This window comes from Saccopteryx bilineata, chromosome 6 (genome assembly GCF_036850765.1).
Source record: "Saccopteryx bilineata isolate mSacBil1 chromosome 6, mSacBil1_pri_phased_curated, whole genome shotgun sequence".
Lineage (NCBI taxonomy): Eukaryota > Metazoa > Chordata > Mammalia > Chiroptera > Emballonuridae > Saccopteryx > Saccopteryx bilineata.
This window is the reverse complement of record NC_089495.1, coordinates 146,986,273-147,002,642: the sequence shown is the minus strand read 5'-3', so window position 1 is coordinate 147,002,642 and position 16,370 is coordinate 146,986,273. Positions and strand designations below refer to the sequence as shown.

The window sequence follows — 16,370 nt, the reverse complement described above, 5'->3', positions numbered from 1 at the left end:
AATGCCCTAATTTATAAAACAGCTGGCTAAGATTATTATGATATAGTGATTAAATCATCCTTTTGATACCGTTATTTAGAAAGTGCTATTATAATAGAAAGTTTATAGTTTAACATTCTACACACAGTTGATAAATAGCAACTATTGTCTGTCTAGCTTTTTAGATATTTTAAATAAACTTTCATATTTCATAGTCATACTTTTGCAGATAATTTAGGCATATAGTAAAACTTAAGGAGCCAGTTTGTTTTGCTTAAGCTATTTTGAATTACTTTTAAATGTTTGGTTTGGCTTTTCCTTTTTGGAGGAAAATATATTGCATGTGTCAGAATTATGGTTTATTTATTTGCCAGGGAGTGATAGTGTTACTGCTCTCTGATACTAGAGAGCTATTTATTGTCTTTGTCAGTTAAATTGTTTCTGAAATAAATAGGACTTTAAAATGTAGCAGTGTCTTATAAAAATCACTTTGACAGTGTCCTTTTAAATTAACATAATTAATGTAGCATACATTGACAATTTTTGCCAAAACCAATTCAAGAAGAGCTATTTACTATATTAGTGTTTACTTTTTTTTTTTTTTTGCTATTAAAATGCATATAGTTACCTAGTATTTCTTTATTATAATGCTATCTTAAGATACAAATTTTTCAGTAAAACACATTGTCAGTCTTTCAGGAACTGCACTGACAGTTAATAAAAGATTGAATATTGTTACACTATTTTGCCTAATATAGCAGCGGGAGCCTGGTATTTTTCCTTTACAGAATTTTGAATTTGGCAAGAGCCAATGTAATTAAAGTTTCTTACCTGTATTGTAAGCTTAACTTGGTCTACCCATCAGGTGCTCTGCTTAATTTTTCTCTTTAATCTATACCTATATGACCTACTTATAATTGACTTGAGGTTAGAAAACCAAGTCCAAATAGAAACTTTGAAAATTCTCTTGAAACAAATTACCACATTGGTCCGAATATAGAATGTGTCCTTAAAAAACTTGACAGCTTAAGAAATTCCCATAGGCGAAAAGGCATTTGGTTTAAAAAGAACAGTCTTAGAAGTAAGAAAGATGCATACTTGAAAATATGGGTACTGAGACAAGAATTGGGAGTTTTGGACAGCCCCTTCAAACACTTGGTAAAGGATTTAATTATCCAGATATACATTAACAGCTAAAGTCTTGGGTTGCTTTCTGAGCATTGGTTGCACAGCTACATGGTAATTTGATTCTCCTGTTCTTTTATGACTTTTGTGGAGCACAAAAGGGAAAAAGGACTAGGAGGTTAATAGTTGAATTTGGAATTAAGTAATAATTCAGTATGTAGCCTGGCCTGTGGTGGCGCAGAGGATACAGCGTCAACCTGGAATGCTGAGGTCGCCGGTTTGAATCCCTGGGCTTGCCTGGTGAAGGCACATATAACAAGCAGTGAACAGCTAGAGCGAAGCAACTGCTTCTCATCATCCCCCCCACCGCATAAAATCAATAAATGAAATTTTTGTTTTTAAAAAGAGAATTCAGAGTATGTAGGACAATAAGGATTGTAATATTAAATAATTATATATTATCTAAGAAAAAAAAGGCTGATCAGTTTTCAATTGAGCAAGGGGCTAACGGGGTAAAATCTTAGGACTGGAAGATCCTAAGGGGTAAGTGAAAGCATGTTTTTGGTGTGATAATAGTTACAAGAGCTGTTTTCTAAAAGAAGGTTTAGTTTTTTCATAAACATTTTGTAATTTAGTTGTTGAAGGATAAGGAAAATTTGTAGTGTGAAAAGTACCGAGGAATAAGCTGCCATGCATATTTCACAGTTGACTAGTATTTGGGCCAATATGGACGTAAAGTATTATGGTTTGAACACAGGTAGAAACCAAATTAAGTAAATGGTGAGGAAAATATATTATAATAATCTCTTTATCAATATAGTCTTTTCTTGGCATTGAATTGAAGTCTTAAGAACTGGTTAGGACACTACCAAAATTTAACCGATTGGAATTTACTCTCTAGCTTATCATAAAGCAGACAACTTACAATGCCAGGGTTTATAAATCATACCAGGGTATTAAAGCACAGAAATCATATGTGTCAATGGTAAATATGTGTGAAATAATGAACATATGACTGCTATGTTAAGTATTTGGTTACTTTATTGGGGTGCATTTATACCCTTTTATGATTAATAAGTTAGTATATGTAGTTATCACAGTAATTATCTTCTCCATTATATTTTTAAAAATAATTATTGTGATCACTTCTGTTATTTCCCAGCAAGAGTTGGGGATAGGTTTTATTCAGTTAACACTGTATGTAATTAGGGTTTTTTTTATTTCTTCTTCAGTTGGCAGTTCTGCAAGTAGTAGTGCCACAAGGAGAGAGTCTCTATCTACTAGCTCTGACTTGTACAAAAGATCTAGTAGCAGCCTAGCACCCATAGGGCAACCATTTTACCATAGTCTGGGATTTTCCTCCTCTCCAAGTCCAATAGGCATGCCTCTGCCAAGCCAAACTCCAGGACATTCACTTACGCCACCGCCATCACTATCATCACATGGATCCTCATCCAGTTTGCATTTAGGTAAAAAAACAACCCAAAACCCTTTTTATTTGTATGTATACATGTAAGTGTGTTTGTGTGTATGTTTTTAATATATGTAAAATATTTAATGTTGGGTAAAACATGCCAAATTGCTTTTGCTTTTAGTTATTAGCCTTTTGAAAAAGTTCTATTGTCATGAAAATTTTAAATGAGGGTCTAATGTACAGTAAGGTAAAGACCCCTATTGTATCTTGTTTTCTTTTATGAAATACAGTGGTGTTTTTTCTTGTCTGTGCTTTTGATTTGTGTGTGTTAAAGATCATCTGAAAAGTCAACTATTTATGAATGATAGTGAAAGAAATTTTCACTAGTAAAAATTTGCACACCAAAAGAAAAACATTAGTCACATAATTTTTTAACTTTAAATAATTTCATTTAGTACAGTGGGTTTTACTTTGGCCTTTGAATGCCTGGCCATTTTACCAAAGAGTTATGTCAGGGTATATGAATTTAATATGTTTGTGAGTTAAAGAATCTTAAGGGTTTGATCCATATATTTCTCTTACTTTTAAATATGTTGTTAGTTTAAGATAAAAAATGGTTTAGGCTTGTTGTACCCTTGAAGTTGGAGTATTCAGAACTTTTGTTTATCTCTGGATATTAAAACTGCCCCCACCCTAAGATTACTGAATTGGTTACCTTTTTCCCTTTCTGGGAAATATTTATCCATGTAATTAACAGTATATTTTGAAGGGTTTTTAGAAATGAGAGGCTTTGTATAAATCTCTGTCTCCTCTTAAAAAATATTTTCATTAAAATTAGATTTTGTATTTTTGTAATCCTAGTTACCTCAACTAAAAGGGAGAGATTCTATTGCTGACTCTTATGTGCTTGGAAAGATTTAAATTAGCTTTCAATTTAAGAAGTAATGTTTTCATTGTAAGCAGGTACTTTTGATCCTTCCCCCATCATAAGGTTATAGCTCTCTTTTTTTAAAGCTCATTGTCCATGAAACAAAGGTATCTTTTGTAGTAATTATCATTTAGAATTTTGTCTTTGCAAAGTGAGCCAGATTCCTTTTTTAAAAACTGGTCGTACACCTCAAATTCTTGACCTCTGCTCTTTGGGGGATATTGAATATATATATACATAAACAATTAATTTATCCAGGGGGTTCCTATGGCCTGTTTTGCCAGCACTATTTGTGTAAAGGTATCAGTGTTTAGTCTAACATGTTTCTTCATTTATCATCTTAGTCACTGGAGTTGCTCAGTTCCTGAATTCTATGACTTCTGTTTAGACCTACTTCACACCTTTATATAAGACATGCTTTTGAAACTTTGAAATGGACACACAAATATGGAACATAACAAACCTAAGAATAAACATTTCATAGTAGTTTTGTGTTTTCTTCGTTATGGTTATATTTGTTCTGTCCTGTCATTTTTTTTATAGGTAAGTTTCAGGTCAGATTTCTGTCAACTGTTACTATGTTGTGCTTTAAAGCTTGTATAAATGGCATTAATTATTTTACACAGATTGCTTCGAATTTGATTATAGATGACTTTTTTAGATGGCTCTAAGATTAAAGAGCAATCTAGATTTTTTTTTTTAGATTATAAAGAATCCATGTAGATGCATAAGGAAGGAATTATAGTCGGTTATGAGAAATAATCAGAACTTGGGCCAGCAATTCTCCATCACCCTGATACTTCATACCCGTAGTTAAACTTTAGTTTAGAATCTGATATTTTAGTGCACCTCTGATTGGAATTATCTGTAGATGTTTTTTTATATTCTTTCCTTTTTAAGCTTTAGTTGTAATATGACAGGTTGTGTTGTTAACAAGAAATAGACTCTGCTGGGTTGAAGATAATAAGTTTTATAAATTTGCTCTTGATATAGTATTCATGGAAATAATTGAATCTTTGCTTTCCTGTGACTCACTCACAATGTAAGACTTATATGCTCTAAAAAATATTTTAATCCTTGATCTAAAAAATATTTTAATTGTATGTCCTTGAAGTAGATTTCTTCATGAATCAAGTTATCAAGGCTGATGATTTAGATACATATGGAAATGAATTTGCATATTCATTTAAAAAATAATTTTACTGAACTCACACATTAAGATTATAATATCATGAGATAGATATAAGTTCTCAGTTTCATTAGAATTGGTTGGGATTAGTTCCAAGTTATTTTCTTGTGATATTTTAAACATGTAATCATTATCATTAATGATAGGCTTTGATGCTGCACTCTTCAAGTACTGGATAAAACATGTTAATTTGGAGGGGGAGGGGTTGTTTGTTTGTTTGTTTCTTTTTTTTTTTTTTTACTAGCTCTTCCTTTGTTCATGCTATTTAATTCACAGAAAGGCCTATTGGCAACATTTTGTGCTTCTGGCTTTCCAAAAAAGGATAATTCACCTTAAAAATAATTGTTATTTGAGTAACATAAATAGTTTTAGCAGAATGACTAGTAATTCACCTTTTAATTAAAGAAGGAGTATTTCAGTTGATAGGTTTTGATTGTTCAGTTTTTGTAAACTAAAATATTTTGTTAGGATTTTCTATTTTTAATATATTGAAGTTAGGAACAGGAAAAAAAATGTTTCATTTTTCCATTTTCTTTTACAAAATTTCTAAGAGAAACCCCTTTTTTTAAAAAAAGCAATATAACCACAATATCATTATCATACCTTTTAAAATTAATTTTTATTACTCTAATGTCTTAAATGTCTTTTTGCAGTTGTATTGTTTAAATTCAGGGGCCAGATAAGGTTCATACATTGCATTTGTTTGATATATCTTTTAATAGGGAACCATTTCTCCTTCGTCTTCTTTTTTGCCTTCCATGTATTTGTTGAAGAAACTGTCCTGTTGACTTTCCCATATTCTTGACTTTGCTTACTGCTTTCCCATGGTAGTGTGTAATACGTCCCTATATTAATTTCTCTTCATATTTTCTGTAGAATGGAATTAACCCAGAGGCTCAGCCTGGTTGTTTGTTGCTTGGTGTGTGATTTTGCACAGGAGGAGGTTCTGGACTTGCTGCTGCACCACCATGTCTGGCATCCCCGTTGTGAGGCTGTCAGTCTGCTCATTGCTTGAATATTTCTCCAGCAGTTATAAAATGCTCTTGATTTTTTCATTTCTTCTGCATTTATTAGCTGAAACTTTTCTGTAAAAAATAAATTTTCCTCATCAATTGAGAGGTTACTTTAAAATATATAGTTTCTATATGTTAGGCTAATGCTTGATTTCTTTTTATTTTCTAACTTTCAGAGTGAGCTGATTTCCTAGCAACTTCTTTTTTTTTTAAGTCATCATTGTACCTGCAAATTGATGGATTTTATGATTTTATCATTTCATTGCAGTCTCAGACATCAATTTTACACCTTTTTATTGCCGTAAAAATTTACCATTTTTGGCCATTTGGAGTTCCTTCAGATTGACTCTAATGTTGACATTCATTTTTTTTTTTTCCATTTTTCTGAAGCTGGAAACGGGGAGGCAGTCAGACACTCTCCTGCATGCACCCAACCGACCGGGATCCACCTGGCATGCCCACCAGGGGGCGATGCTTTGCCCCTCTGGGGCGTTGCTCTGTTGCGTCCAGAGCCATTCTAGCGCCTGAGGCAGAGGCCACAGAGCCATCCCCAGCGCCTGGGCCATCTTTGCTCCAGTGGAGCCTCGCTGTGGGAGGGGAAGAGAGAGACAGAGAGGAAGGAGAGGGGGAGGGGTGGAGAAGCAAATGGGCGCCTCTCCTGTGTGCCCTGGCCGGGAATCGAACCCGGGACTCCTGTACGCCGAGCTGACGCTCTACCGCTGAGCCACCCGTCAGGGCCGACATTAATTCTTTAAAAGCAGCAGTTAAATTACTGGGGGTTCAGAGAAGTAAGTGTGAAGGGACCAAGAAAAGAGAATTTTAAGCTTAATGATTTTTATCTTGAAATGCAAAGAGTGATGTCAAATTTTGGGCAGCGTTGGATAGTAAGTGAATTAGATTCTCATGTTGTATTACTCATTCTCTCTGATAAAAGCATCTTGAGCCTGACTAGGAGGTGGTGCAGTGGATAGAGCGTCAGACTGGGATGCCGAGGACCCAAGTTCGAGACCCCGAGGTCGCCAGCTTGAGCGCGGGCTCAACTGGTTTGAGCAAAAGCTCACCAGCTTGTACCCAAGGTCACTGGCTCGAGCAAGGGGTTACTCCGTCTGCTGAAGGCCCACAGTCAAGGCACATAAGAGAAAGCAGTCAATGAACAACTAAGGTGTTGCAATGCGCAACTAAAAACTAATGATTGATGCTTCTCATCTCTCCGTTCCTGTCTATCCCTGTCTATCCTTCTCTCTGACACTCTCTGTCTCTGTAAAAAAAAAGAAAAAGTCAGCATCTTATTTCAAGATATTTCAATCCTGCCTGATCTGTAGTAGATAAAAGCGTTAACGTGGAATGTTGAGGTCACAGATTCAAAACCCTGGGTTTGCCAGGTCAAGGCACATATAAGAAGAACTACTATGAATTGATGCTTCTTGTTCCTCCCCCATCCCCTCTCTCTCTCTCTCTCTCTCTCTCTCTCAAATCAATAAATATTTAAGAAAAACAAAAGATATTTAACTTCTTGTAATAGAACATTAAATATTTGCAATATTATTTTAATCTGCCTGGGGCTAGCTAACTAGTTTGTTCCTTCCTTATTGTTCCTGCCTTTATTTTTCTTATTTCAGGAAACCTTTAAAATAAGTTAGTGATTTCTTATTTACTCTGATCGTTATGCTCATAGTAATTAGATTGATACTGGGTATAAAGCATTATTCTGTATTTTTATTTAATTTAGGGTATGACAAACTAATGGATTTTTCCCTTGTACCTTTTCATTTTTGAATTGACTTGTTTCTTCAGAAGAGGGCATTAAAACGTCGAACTCAGACTTTGTACTTAGTGAAATTTGCTATTGAAAGGTGACTATCGGTTCTGAAGATTTGTTTACATGATGGATTTAGTAATCAAACAGTACATTAGCTTGCTATGGACTAGAAAATTGTATAACCTGTTTTCCTAATAACAGCAGATTTTATATTTATTAAATGTCATCAGGATAATACTAATTTTTAGGATCATTTTTCCTGTTAAATAGTACATGTATTAAAATTGCTGATCTTAAAAAAAATAAAATTGCTGATCTTTGCCAGATATAGTCTGCCGCTTCTCTAGCATGAAATGTTTAAGAATTAAAACAGGTCGCCTGCCCTGGCCGGTTGGCTCAGCGGTAGAGCGTCGGCCTAGCATGCGGAGGACCCGGGTTCGATTCCCGGCCAGGGCACACAGGAGAAGCGCCCATTTGCTTCTCCACCCCTCCGCCAAGCTTTCCTCTCTGTCTCTCTCCTCCTCTCCCGCAGCCAAGGCTCCATTGGAGCAAAAGATGGCCCGGGCGCTGGGGATGGCTCTGTGGCCTCTGCCTCAGGCGCTAGAGTGGCTCTGGTTGCAACATGGCGACGCCCAGGATGGGCAGAGCATTGCCCCCTGGTGGGCGTGCCGGGTGGATCCCAGTCGGGCGCATGCGGGAGTCTGTCTGACTGTCTCTCCCTGTTTCCAGCTTCAGGAAGAAAAAAAAAAAACAGGTCGCCTGACCAGGCGGTGGCGCAGTGGATAGAGCGTCGGACTGGGATGCGGAGGACCCAGGTTCGAGACCCCGAGGTCACCAGTTTGAGCACAGGCTCATCTGGCTTGAGCAAAATGCAAACCAGCTTGGACCCAAAGTCACTGGCTTGAGCAAAGGGTTACTTCAGGGGTCGGGAACCCTTTTGGCTGAGAGAGCCACGAACGCCACATATTTTAAAATGTAATTCCATGAGAGCCATACAATGACCCGTGTACGTTACACATTATCCAATAAAAATTTGGTGTTGTCCCAGAGGACAACTGTGACTGGCTCCAGCCACCCGCAACCATGAACATGAGCAGTAGGAAATGAATGGATTGTAATACATGAGAATGTTTTATATTTTTAATGTTATTATTTTTTTATTAAAGATTTGTCTGCGAGCCAGATGCAGCCATTGAAAGAGCCACATCTGGCTCGCAAGCCATAGGTTCCTGACCCCTGAACTAAGGTGTCACAATGAAAAACTGATGATTGATGCTTCTTGTCTCTCTTCGTTCCTGTCTGTCCCTATCTATCCCTCTCTTTGACTCTCTCTCTCTGTCCCTATAAAACAACAACAACAACAAAAAAAAAAACAGGTCAGATTTGTTGTAAGGCCGTGCCCAGTTTTTCTCAAGTTTCATAGATGGTCCTTGAAGCAGAAAACTGATTTTTGAAGCTTTTGTTGGAAGTGCTGTTACCATTTAAGTAGTAAGTTCCCTTTAACTGAATAGCATTTGATAGTTTTCTTAAGCACCTTCATGTTCATTATTTCATTTCATCCTGATTGTTAACACAGAGTCGCTGAGTAATATGCCCATTATAGGTGAGAAAATTATAGGTCATATGAGCCCAAGAGACACTAAATGGCAGAATTGAGGCTAAAACATAGTGCTGACTCCTGTTACGAGTCTTGCTTTTTCTGTTATGCTGTTCTATAATGAACAACTTCACAAAGTTTGTAAATAATAATATTCTAATCAGACTCTCAGAAACTGTTTATCTCACAATGGCAGGTCATGTTTTTTTTAAGTTCTCTCTACTAGACTTCTCGATACCTTTTTTATTTTAATTACTCTTGAGATTTCTAGAAAAGTTCTTGTCTAGACATTTAAAGTGCAAATATATTATCTACTCCATGAAATAAGAATGTTTGCTCAAGCAGGTGATACAGGGACTGACTATAGAACAGCATATCTAGCCCTCAACAAGATATTATTTACAGGTTCTCATGGTAGTATAAATTTAAGCACTGCCTCAACCCTTTGGTTTGTTTATTTGATTATTGAGTGTGAAACATGTTGTGAAGAAATTTTAAAATTATTTCTTGTATGGAGGTATTTTATGTTTCGCTTCTGTATACAAATTCATTGATCTTATACCTAATTCGGGGTCACTGATTAATTTTCACCCTTATGTTTTACTTCCTGTTCTTTAATAATGTTAGCTATGATTTTGTGGTTCTAATAACAGTGTTTTCACCAGTTATTTCAGTCAAGATAATCACAGAGTTAGGAATAGAAAATACTTGATCTGATTCAGTGGTTTAGCATCAGAATCACCTGGAGCACTTGTTTAAAATATCTAATAAGAGGAGGTGGACAGTTTAGAAGTGTGTGGCAAGCTAAGAATATTTTCAGCAGAATGTGAGAAGGTACTTGGGAATAAGTCCAGTGGAGCAAGGGCAAGATGACACACTGACTAGTAAGAATCTTGAAGAACATCGAGAACTTAGTAACTTTGCTACATATCAAAACTTAACATAAAGCTACAGTAACTAAGATTGTGGTCCAGGCACAAAGATAAATAAATAGACCAGTTGAGTAGGAGAATCCAGAAATAGACCTACTCATTTAGTTACCCGATTGGTGGCCAAGGCGCCACTCTTATATATTTGGAAATGATAGTATTTTCAGTAAGTTAGACTGGAGCAATTGAAGATCCAAATGGGAGATATGAACTTCTGACTGTTCTTTTACAATACACACACACACACACATTTCATTCCCAAAGAAATTAAGTAATGTGCTTATAGTCATGAAGTTAAGAAGGAGCAAAATTTTGAGGCCAGTTCTGTGTGGCTCATTCTGAAATGGCATTCATCCAAAGAATGTATACCTATCTAGATATATAAAATATCTTTTCCTGTCTTTAAGTGTAGAATTTTTGTGAACTTTTAATAAAATTGTGGTAAAATAGAATTCAGCCTATTATGAGTTGGTGAGAAAAGTGAGTTTGAAAAAAAAGGATTAAAACAGTGAAAGTCTAGACTTCTTCCACAGCTGTAAGAGTATTCAGATCTCAACAAACATTTTTGTAAATTAATTTTAGTGGTTTTTCCCTTATATTTTATTGATGAGTCTGCTACTTTCTTGTTTAAAAAATTATTTTATACCCTGCATAGATTTCTACATTAAAACCCTATTTGACTGCCTGCACTCAGTGTGCTCTTGATCAATGTATTGAGATCATACCCTTTAGAGTACTGTACTTTGAGAAGTTTTATGACAGTTGTTTGTGGAGTTTTTATTTTTGCATGTGTATGTTTCATTTGGGGATATTTTTGGAGGGGGATATGTTCTTCTGTGTTAAATGCTTCTTTCACATCACCTTCCCAGTTCAGCCCTCTTACCACCATCATAGCAACCCCATCAAGAGAGAAAATGAGTGTTTATAATGTGCCTAGGATCAAAATTATTCTCAGTATTTATAATTTGTGAAGCAAAACTTATGATTGCATAAATCCTTAGTAATCATGACTTAAGACGGGTCGGGAACCTATGGCTCGCAAGCCAGATGTGGCTCTTTTGATGGCTGCATCTGGCTCGCAGACAAATCTTTAATAAAAAAACAATAATGTTAAAAATATAAAACATTCTCACCCTGGCCGGTTGGCTCAGCGGTAGAGCATTGGCCTAGCATGCGGAGGACCCGGGTTCGATTCCCGGCCAGGGCACATAGGAGAAGCGCCCATTTGCTTCTCCACCCCTCCGCCGCGCCTTCCTCTCTGTCTCTCTCTTCCCCTCCTGCAGCCAAGGCTCCATTGGAGCAAAGATGGCCCGGGCGCTGGGGATGGCTCTGTGGCCTCTGCCCCAGGCGCTAGAGTGGCTCTGGTCGCAACATGGCGACGCCCAGGATGGGCAGAGCATCGCCCCCTGGTGGGCAGAGCGTCGCCCCCTGGTGGGCGTGCCGGGTGGATCCCAGTCGGGCGCATGCGGGAGTCTGTCTGACTGTCTCTCCCTGTTTCCAGCTTCAGAAAAATGCAAAAAAAAAAAATATATATATATATATATATATAATATATATATATATATTATATATATATATATATAAACAAACATTCTCATGTATTACAATCCATTCATTTCCTACAGCTATGTTCATGGTTGCCGGTGGCTGGAGCCAATCATAGCTATCCTCCGGGACAACACCAGATTTTTATTGGATAATGCATAAAGTACATGGGTCATTGTATGGCTCTTGTGGAATTACATTTTAAAATATGTGGCGTTCATGGCTTTCAGCCAAAAAGGTTCCGGACCCCTGACTTAAGAGAACAATTCCAGCACCTACAGTTTTCCTTTCCTCCAATCAGAAAGGGCAGCTGGGCATGAAATCTCAACAGGAATATTCAGAAGGCAGTGCAGATACAGCCTGATTTGCTCACTGTCACCAAAAGTAGTAACCAGAGAAAGGCATTCAGGTAAAATCTGAGAGGGTGATTTGATACATACAGGGAAATACTTTTGCTCATTTGTTCATATTAGGCAGCCAGTCAAGTTCAGCCCACTGCTTTTTCTTTTGGGTTTTTTTTAAGTTGTCTTCATATTCTACAGCCATAGAGATAGTTTTCACCAAAGATAAAAGATTCAGACAATTTTCTAACCATACATAAAGTAGCCTTTCTTAAAGGAATAATGGAAATTGGTAAAGTTAGTCATAGAAATATTAGTCTGAAGACAGTAGTTTACATGTTAAAAACTTGGTCTGTTTAAATGTTCTTTGATGAATGAGGGGAGAGTATTGTAGTAAATGTCTTCTGTGCAGATGGTGCCTTCTTCCTTTTATATCTTAAGTATTAGGGGGACACTAGTTAACATAATCACACTGGTTTCAGGTGCCCAATCCTACAAGACATCACACATCTCTGTACACCATACTGCAGGCGTCCCCAAACTGCGGCCCACGGGCCGCATGCGGCCCCCTGAGGCCATTTATCTGGCCCTCTGCTGCACTTCTGGAAGGGGCACCTCTTTCATTGGTGGTCAGTGAGAGGAGTACTGTATGTGGTGGCCCTCCAACAGTCTGTGGGACAGTGAACTGGCCCCCTGTGTAAAAAGTTTGGGGACCCCTGCATGTGTTACAGGCACTGCCAAATCAAGTCTTCATCCATCACCATTTATCTCTCCCACACCCTCATCCATTTGCCTCCCCACCCCTCTGTCACCACACTGTTTGTGTCCATAAAGTGTTTGTTTTTGTCCTTTTTTCTTTTTCTTTTTTTTTTAGTTTAGGCCGTAGAGGCTAAAAGGTAAGATTATTTCATTGCTTTTAGGAAAAAATTACAAGCAATAGAAATGGAAACACAGATTCTTTCATCTTAATGTAGTTTGCAACTTAATGTTGTTTGGTCATATATTGCAAAATGTCACATTCAAGATAGAACACTTAACATGGTTATGCGTTTTGATTTTTATATTATCCTATTAACGTCATACAGAAGATTATAATTTTAACTAAAATCACGTTGGTTTTTAAATTCATTGAATGAAGCCTCATTCTTTCCCTCAATTAAATTGTTTCTATATGACACATATATAGTTAATGATAATTAGAAGTATATATTTTATGTGGTTTACTTCCCATGTAACCTCAAGCATATCCTAGATTTTTAAAATTACATGGCTTTAAATGTTCTTCATAGTAGAATATAACAACGCTCTAAGGGAATTATTCAGACATAATAGTAAAAAGAAAAGAAAAAACCCTCAGTCTAATTATTAGCTATGCATCCTTAAATAAGGTATTTTAGCTTGTGTAAGCCAATTGTATCATAAGTAAAAGGGAGATAATATCTTTGTCTCACAGGGTTGTTAAGAAGATAGATAGCCTGTGTATTGGTTTATAATTGGTTTAAAACAAATTTATTGTCTCACAATTCTGAAGGCCAGAAGACATGAAGGTATTGGCCAGGCCCGTGTTCCTGTGACACGGTACAGCATAGTTCTTGCAGCTTCTTGTGCTGGCTGGCAGTCCTTGGCATTCCTTGGCTTGTAGATATATCACTCCATTCTCTGCCTCCATTAGGATGTGGCATTCTCCCTGTGTCTGTCTATCTTGATTTTCCGACTCTTAAAAGGATACCAGTCTTTGGATGAGAAACCAACCTAATTCAGTATGACTTCATTTTAAACGATTACATCTGCAAAGACTCTGTTTCCAAATAAAGTAAAACTCACAGGTACCAAAAATTAAGACTTAAACATCTTTTGTGGAGACACAATTCAACCCATTACTGTTTACCTTTGATCCCCCAAAATTTATATTTTGGCCCATATACAAAATACATCACTCCATCCCAGCACCCCCAAGAGTCTTAGCACATTCTAGCATCAACTTGAAGTTCCAGATTTCATTTTCTAAATCAGGTGAGACTGGGTATGATTTGGCCTGGGTCAAAATTCCTCTATACCTATGGACCTGTGAAACCTAGGAAATAAGTTCTTTGCTCCCAAAATACTGTAATGGAGCAGACATAGGATAGACATTCCCATTCCAAAAGGAAGAAAATAGAAGCAATAAAGGATTACCAGTCCCAGACCAGTCTGAAACACAGCAGGGCAGAATCTGTTTGGTTTCGAGCTTGAGAATAATCACTTGTGGCCTCTTGTGTGCATGACTCTGCTGTCAGAGTCATTCTTCACTGTCTCATCTCTGTCCCTCTCAGTGCCGGCTGACAGTGTTTCTGCTGATAGAAGATTCTCAAAACCATGGTTGGTTTTCCGTTAATGTCTGGGGGATTTCTGACCATCTTCATTGTTTCTGCTTCCTCGTCTCTGGATAAGCTAAAACTTTGTCAGATCTTCAAGTGCTGGTTTCCTTTTGCTAAACAATTCTTCAAATTCTTTTTTCTTATTTTTACAATAAGTAAATAGGAGAAACCTTGGCCATACCTTTAACACTTTGCTTAGAAACCTCAGCTGAATGTCCAAGTTTATCCCATACAAGTTCTGCTTACAACCCAGCATAACATATTTCAGCGGAGTTGTTGCACTTTATAACAAAGATGGCCTTTCCTCCAGTTTCCAATAGCATGTTCTCATTTCCTTCTGAGGTCTCACTTGGAGAAGCGTTAGTATGCATTTGTGGTTTTACCAACATTATTCATGATGATATGTGTATTCTCCAAGATAATAGAATCTTTCTTTATTATGTTTCTTCTATCTATCTGAGCCCTCTCCAGAATTTTCTTCAATATCCATGCTTCTACCATACATGTCTTCAAGACAGTCTAGACTTTTTCTGTTATGAACCCCAGAATCCTGCTTATCTCCACCCATTACCCAATTCCAGAGGCACTCCTGCATTTTTAGGTTATTTGTTTTTTGTTTTTGTTTTTTTAATTTTATTTATTCATTTTTAGAGGGGAGAGAGAGAAACAGAGAGAGAGAAGGGGGGGAGGAGCTGTAAGTATCAACTCCCATATGTGCCTTGACCAGGCAAACCCAGGGTTTTTGAACCGGCGACCTCAGCATTTCCAGGTTGATGCTTTATCCACTGCGCCACCACAGGTCAGGCTTTAGGTTATTTGTTAACATAGCATTCCACTCTTAACACCAAAATCTGTATTAGTTTCCTGAGGCTATTGAGGCACATGACCACAGCTGAGTGGCTTAAACAAAAGACAGACTTTCGGGGGGACATAGTTCACCACAGCACAGCATTTTATGCAGTTTACTATCTCAGTGCCCAGTAAAGAATGCTCGGTACACGGACTGACCAGCTTGAGCATGCTTGAGCGTGGGATCATATACATGACCCCATGGTCGCTGGTGTGAGCAAGGGGTCACTGGCTCACCTGGAACCCCATGGTCAAGGCACATAGGAGAAAGCAATCAATGAACAACTAAAGTATCACAGCTATGAGTTGATGCTTCTTATCTCTCTGCCTTCTTGTCAGTCTTGCTCACTCACTAAAAAAAATAAATGCTCAAGAAATGGTAACTGCCTTTTTTTTTTTTTAACAGAGACAGAGCAAGAGTCAGAGGGATAGATAGATAGGGACAGACAGACAGGAACGGAGAGAGATGAGAAGCATCAATCATCAGTTTTCACTGTGACACCTTAGTTGTTCATTGATTGCTTTTTCATATGTGCCTTGACCGTGGGCTACAGCAGACCAAGTAACCCCTTGCTCAAGCCAGCAACCTTGGATCCTAGCTCGTGAGCTTTGCTCAAACCAGTTGAGCCCACGCTCAAGCTGGCGACCTCGGGGTCTTGAACCTGGGTCCTCTGCATCCCAGTCCAACGCTCTATCCACTGCGCCACCGCCTGGTCTGGTGGTAACTGCCTTTTTTAAAAACAGTTCTTGTCTGAAGGAGGATAGCAGGACCATATTAATGTGCAGATACTTAGGTTGAGTTAGGCTCACAGATCAGATTGTTGCTTTTTGTTTCTCAAAATAGTACATAACCATGGATCCTCAGAATCTAGCACATAGTATCAATTTTGAATATTTTTTAAATGGGCTTTGTAAACTATGTTAAGAAACTGATTATGTTGAACACATAAAACCTATTTAAAATGAGATGCCATGACTCTGGACAGAGGTTTGACCAGTGTTGTCCTTTGAAAATTACAGTTTTTATTGATTGATTGATTTTATTGATTTTTAGAGAGAGAACGGGAGAGAGTGAGAGACAGGAACATCAATCTGTTCCTGTATGTGCTCTAAACGGGGATTGAACTGGCAACCTCTGTGCTTCATAAGGATGCTTAAGCAACCGAGCACCTGGCAAGGGTGAAAACTTACAGTTTTTAATATTAGAAATGTATACTCAGTATTCCAAAGTGATTTGTGTGCCTGTTGAGAAGCACTGCTATGAAAAAAAAAATTCCCCATTGAAGTCTAGCAACATATAGATATATGTACTAACAACGCAGATTAGCCTAGGCTGAATTCAGTT

At 37.5% G+C, this 16,370-nt stretch overlaps 1 protein-coding gene across 12 annotated transcripts in view; it reads left to right on the top strand.

The window, feature by feature from the left end:
* PUM2 (pumilio RNA binding family member 2) overlaps positions 1–16,370 on the top strand; it is a 103,034-nt gene that overhangs the window by 66,272 nt on the left and 20,392 nt on the right. For 8 of the 12 annotated variants that reach the window (XM_066237885.1, XM_066237883.1, XM_066237884.1 and 5 more), the window contains one exon: positions 2,337–2,573. The exons of the other annotated variants lie outside the window; for them this stretch is intronic. In XM_066237885.1, the coding sequence (XP_066093982.1) occupies positions 2,337–2,573 (237 nt within the window). The remainder of the gene's footprint in view (positions 1–2,336; positions 2,574–16,370) is intronic. 12 annotated transcript variants of the gene reach the window in all.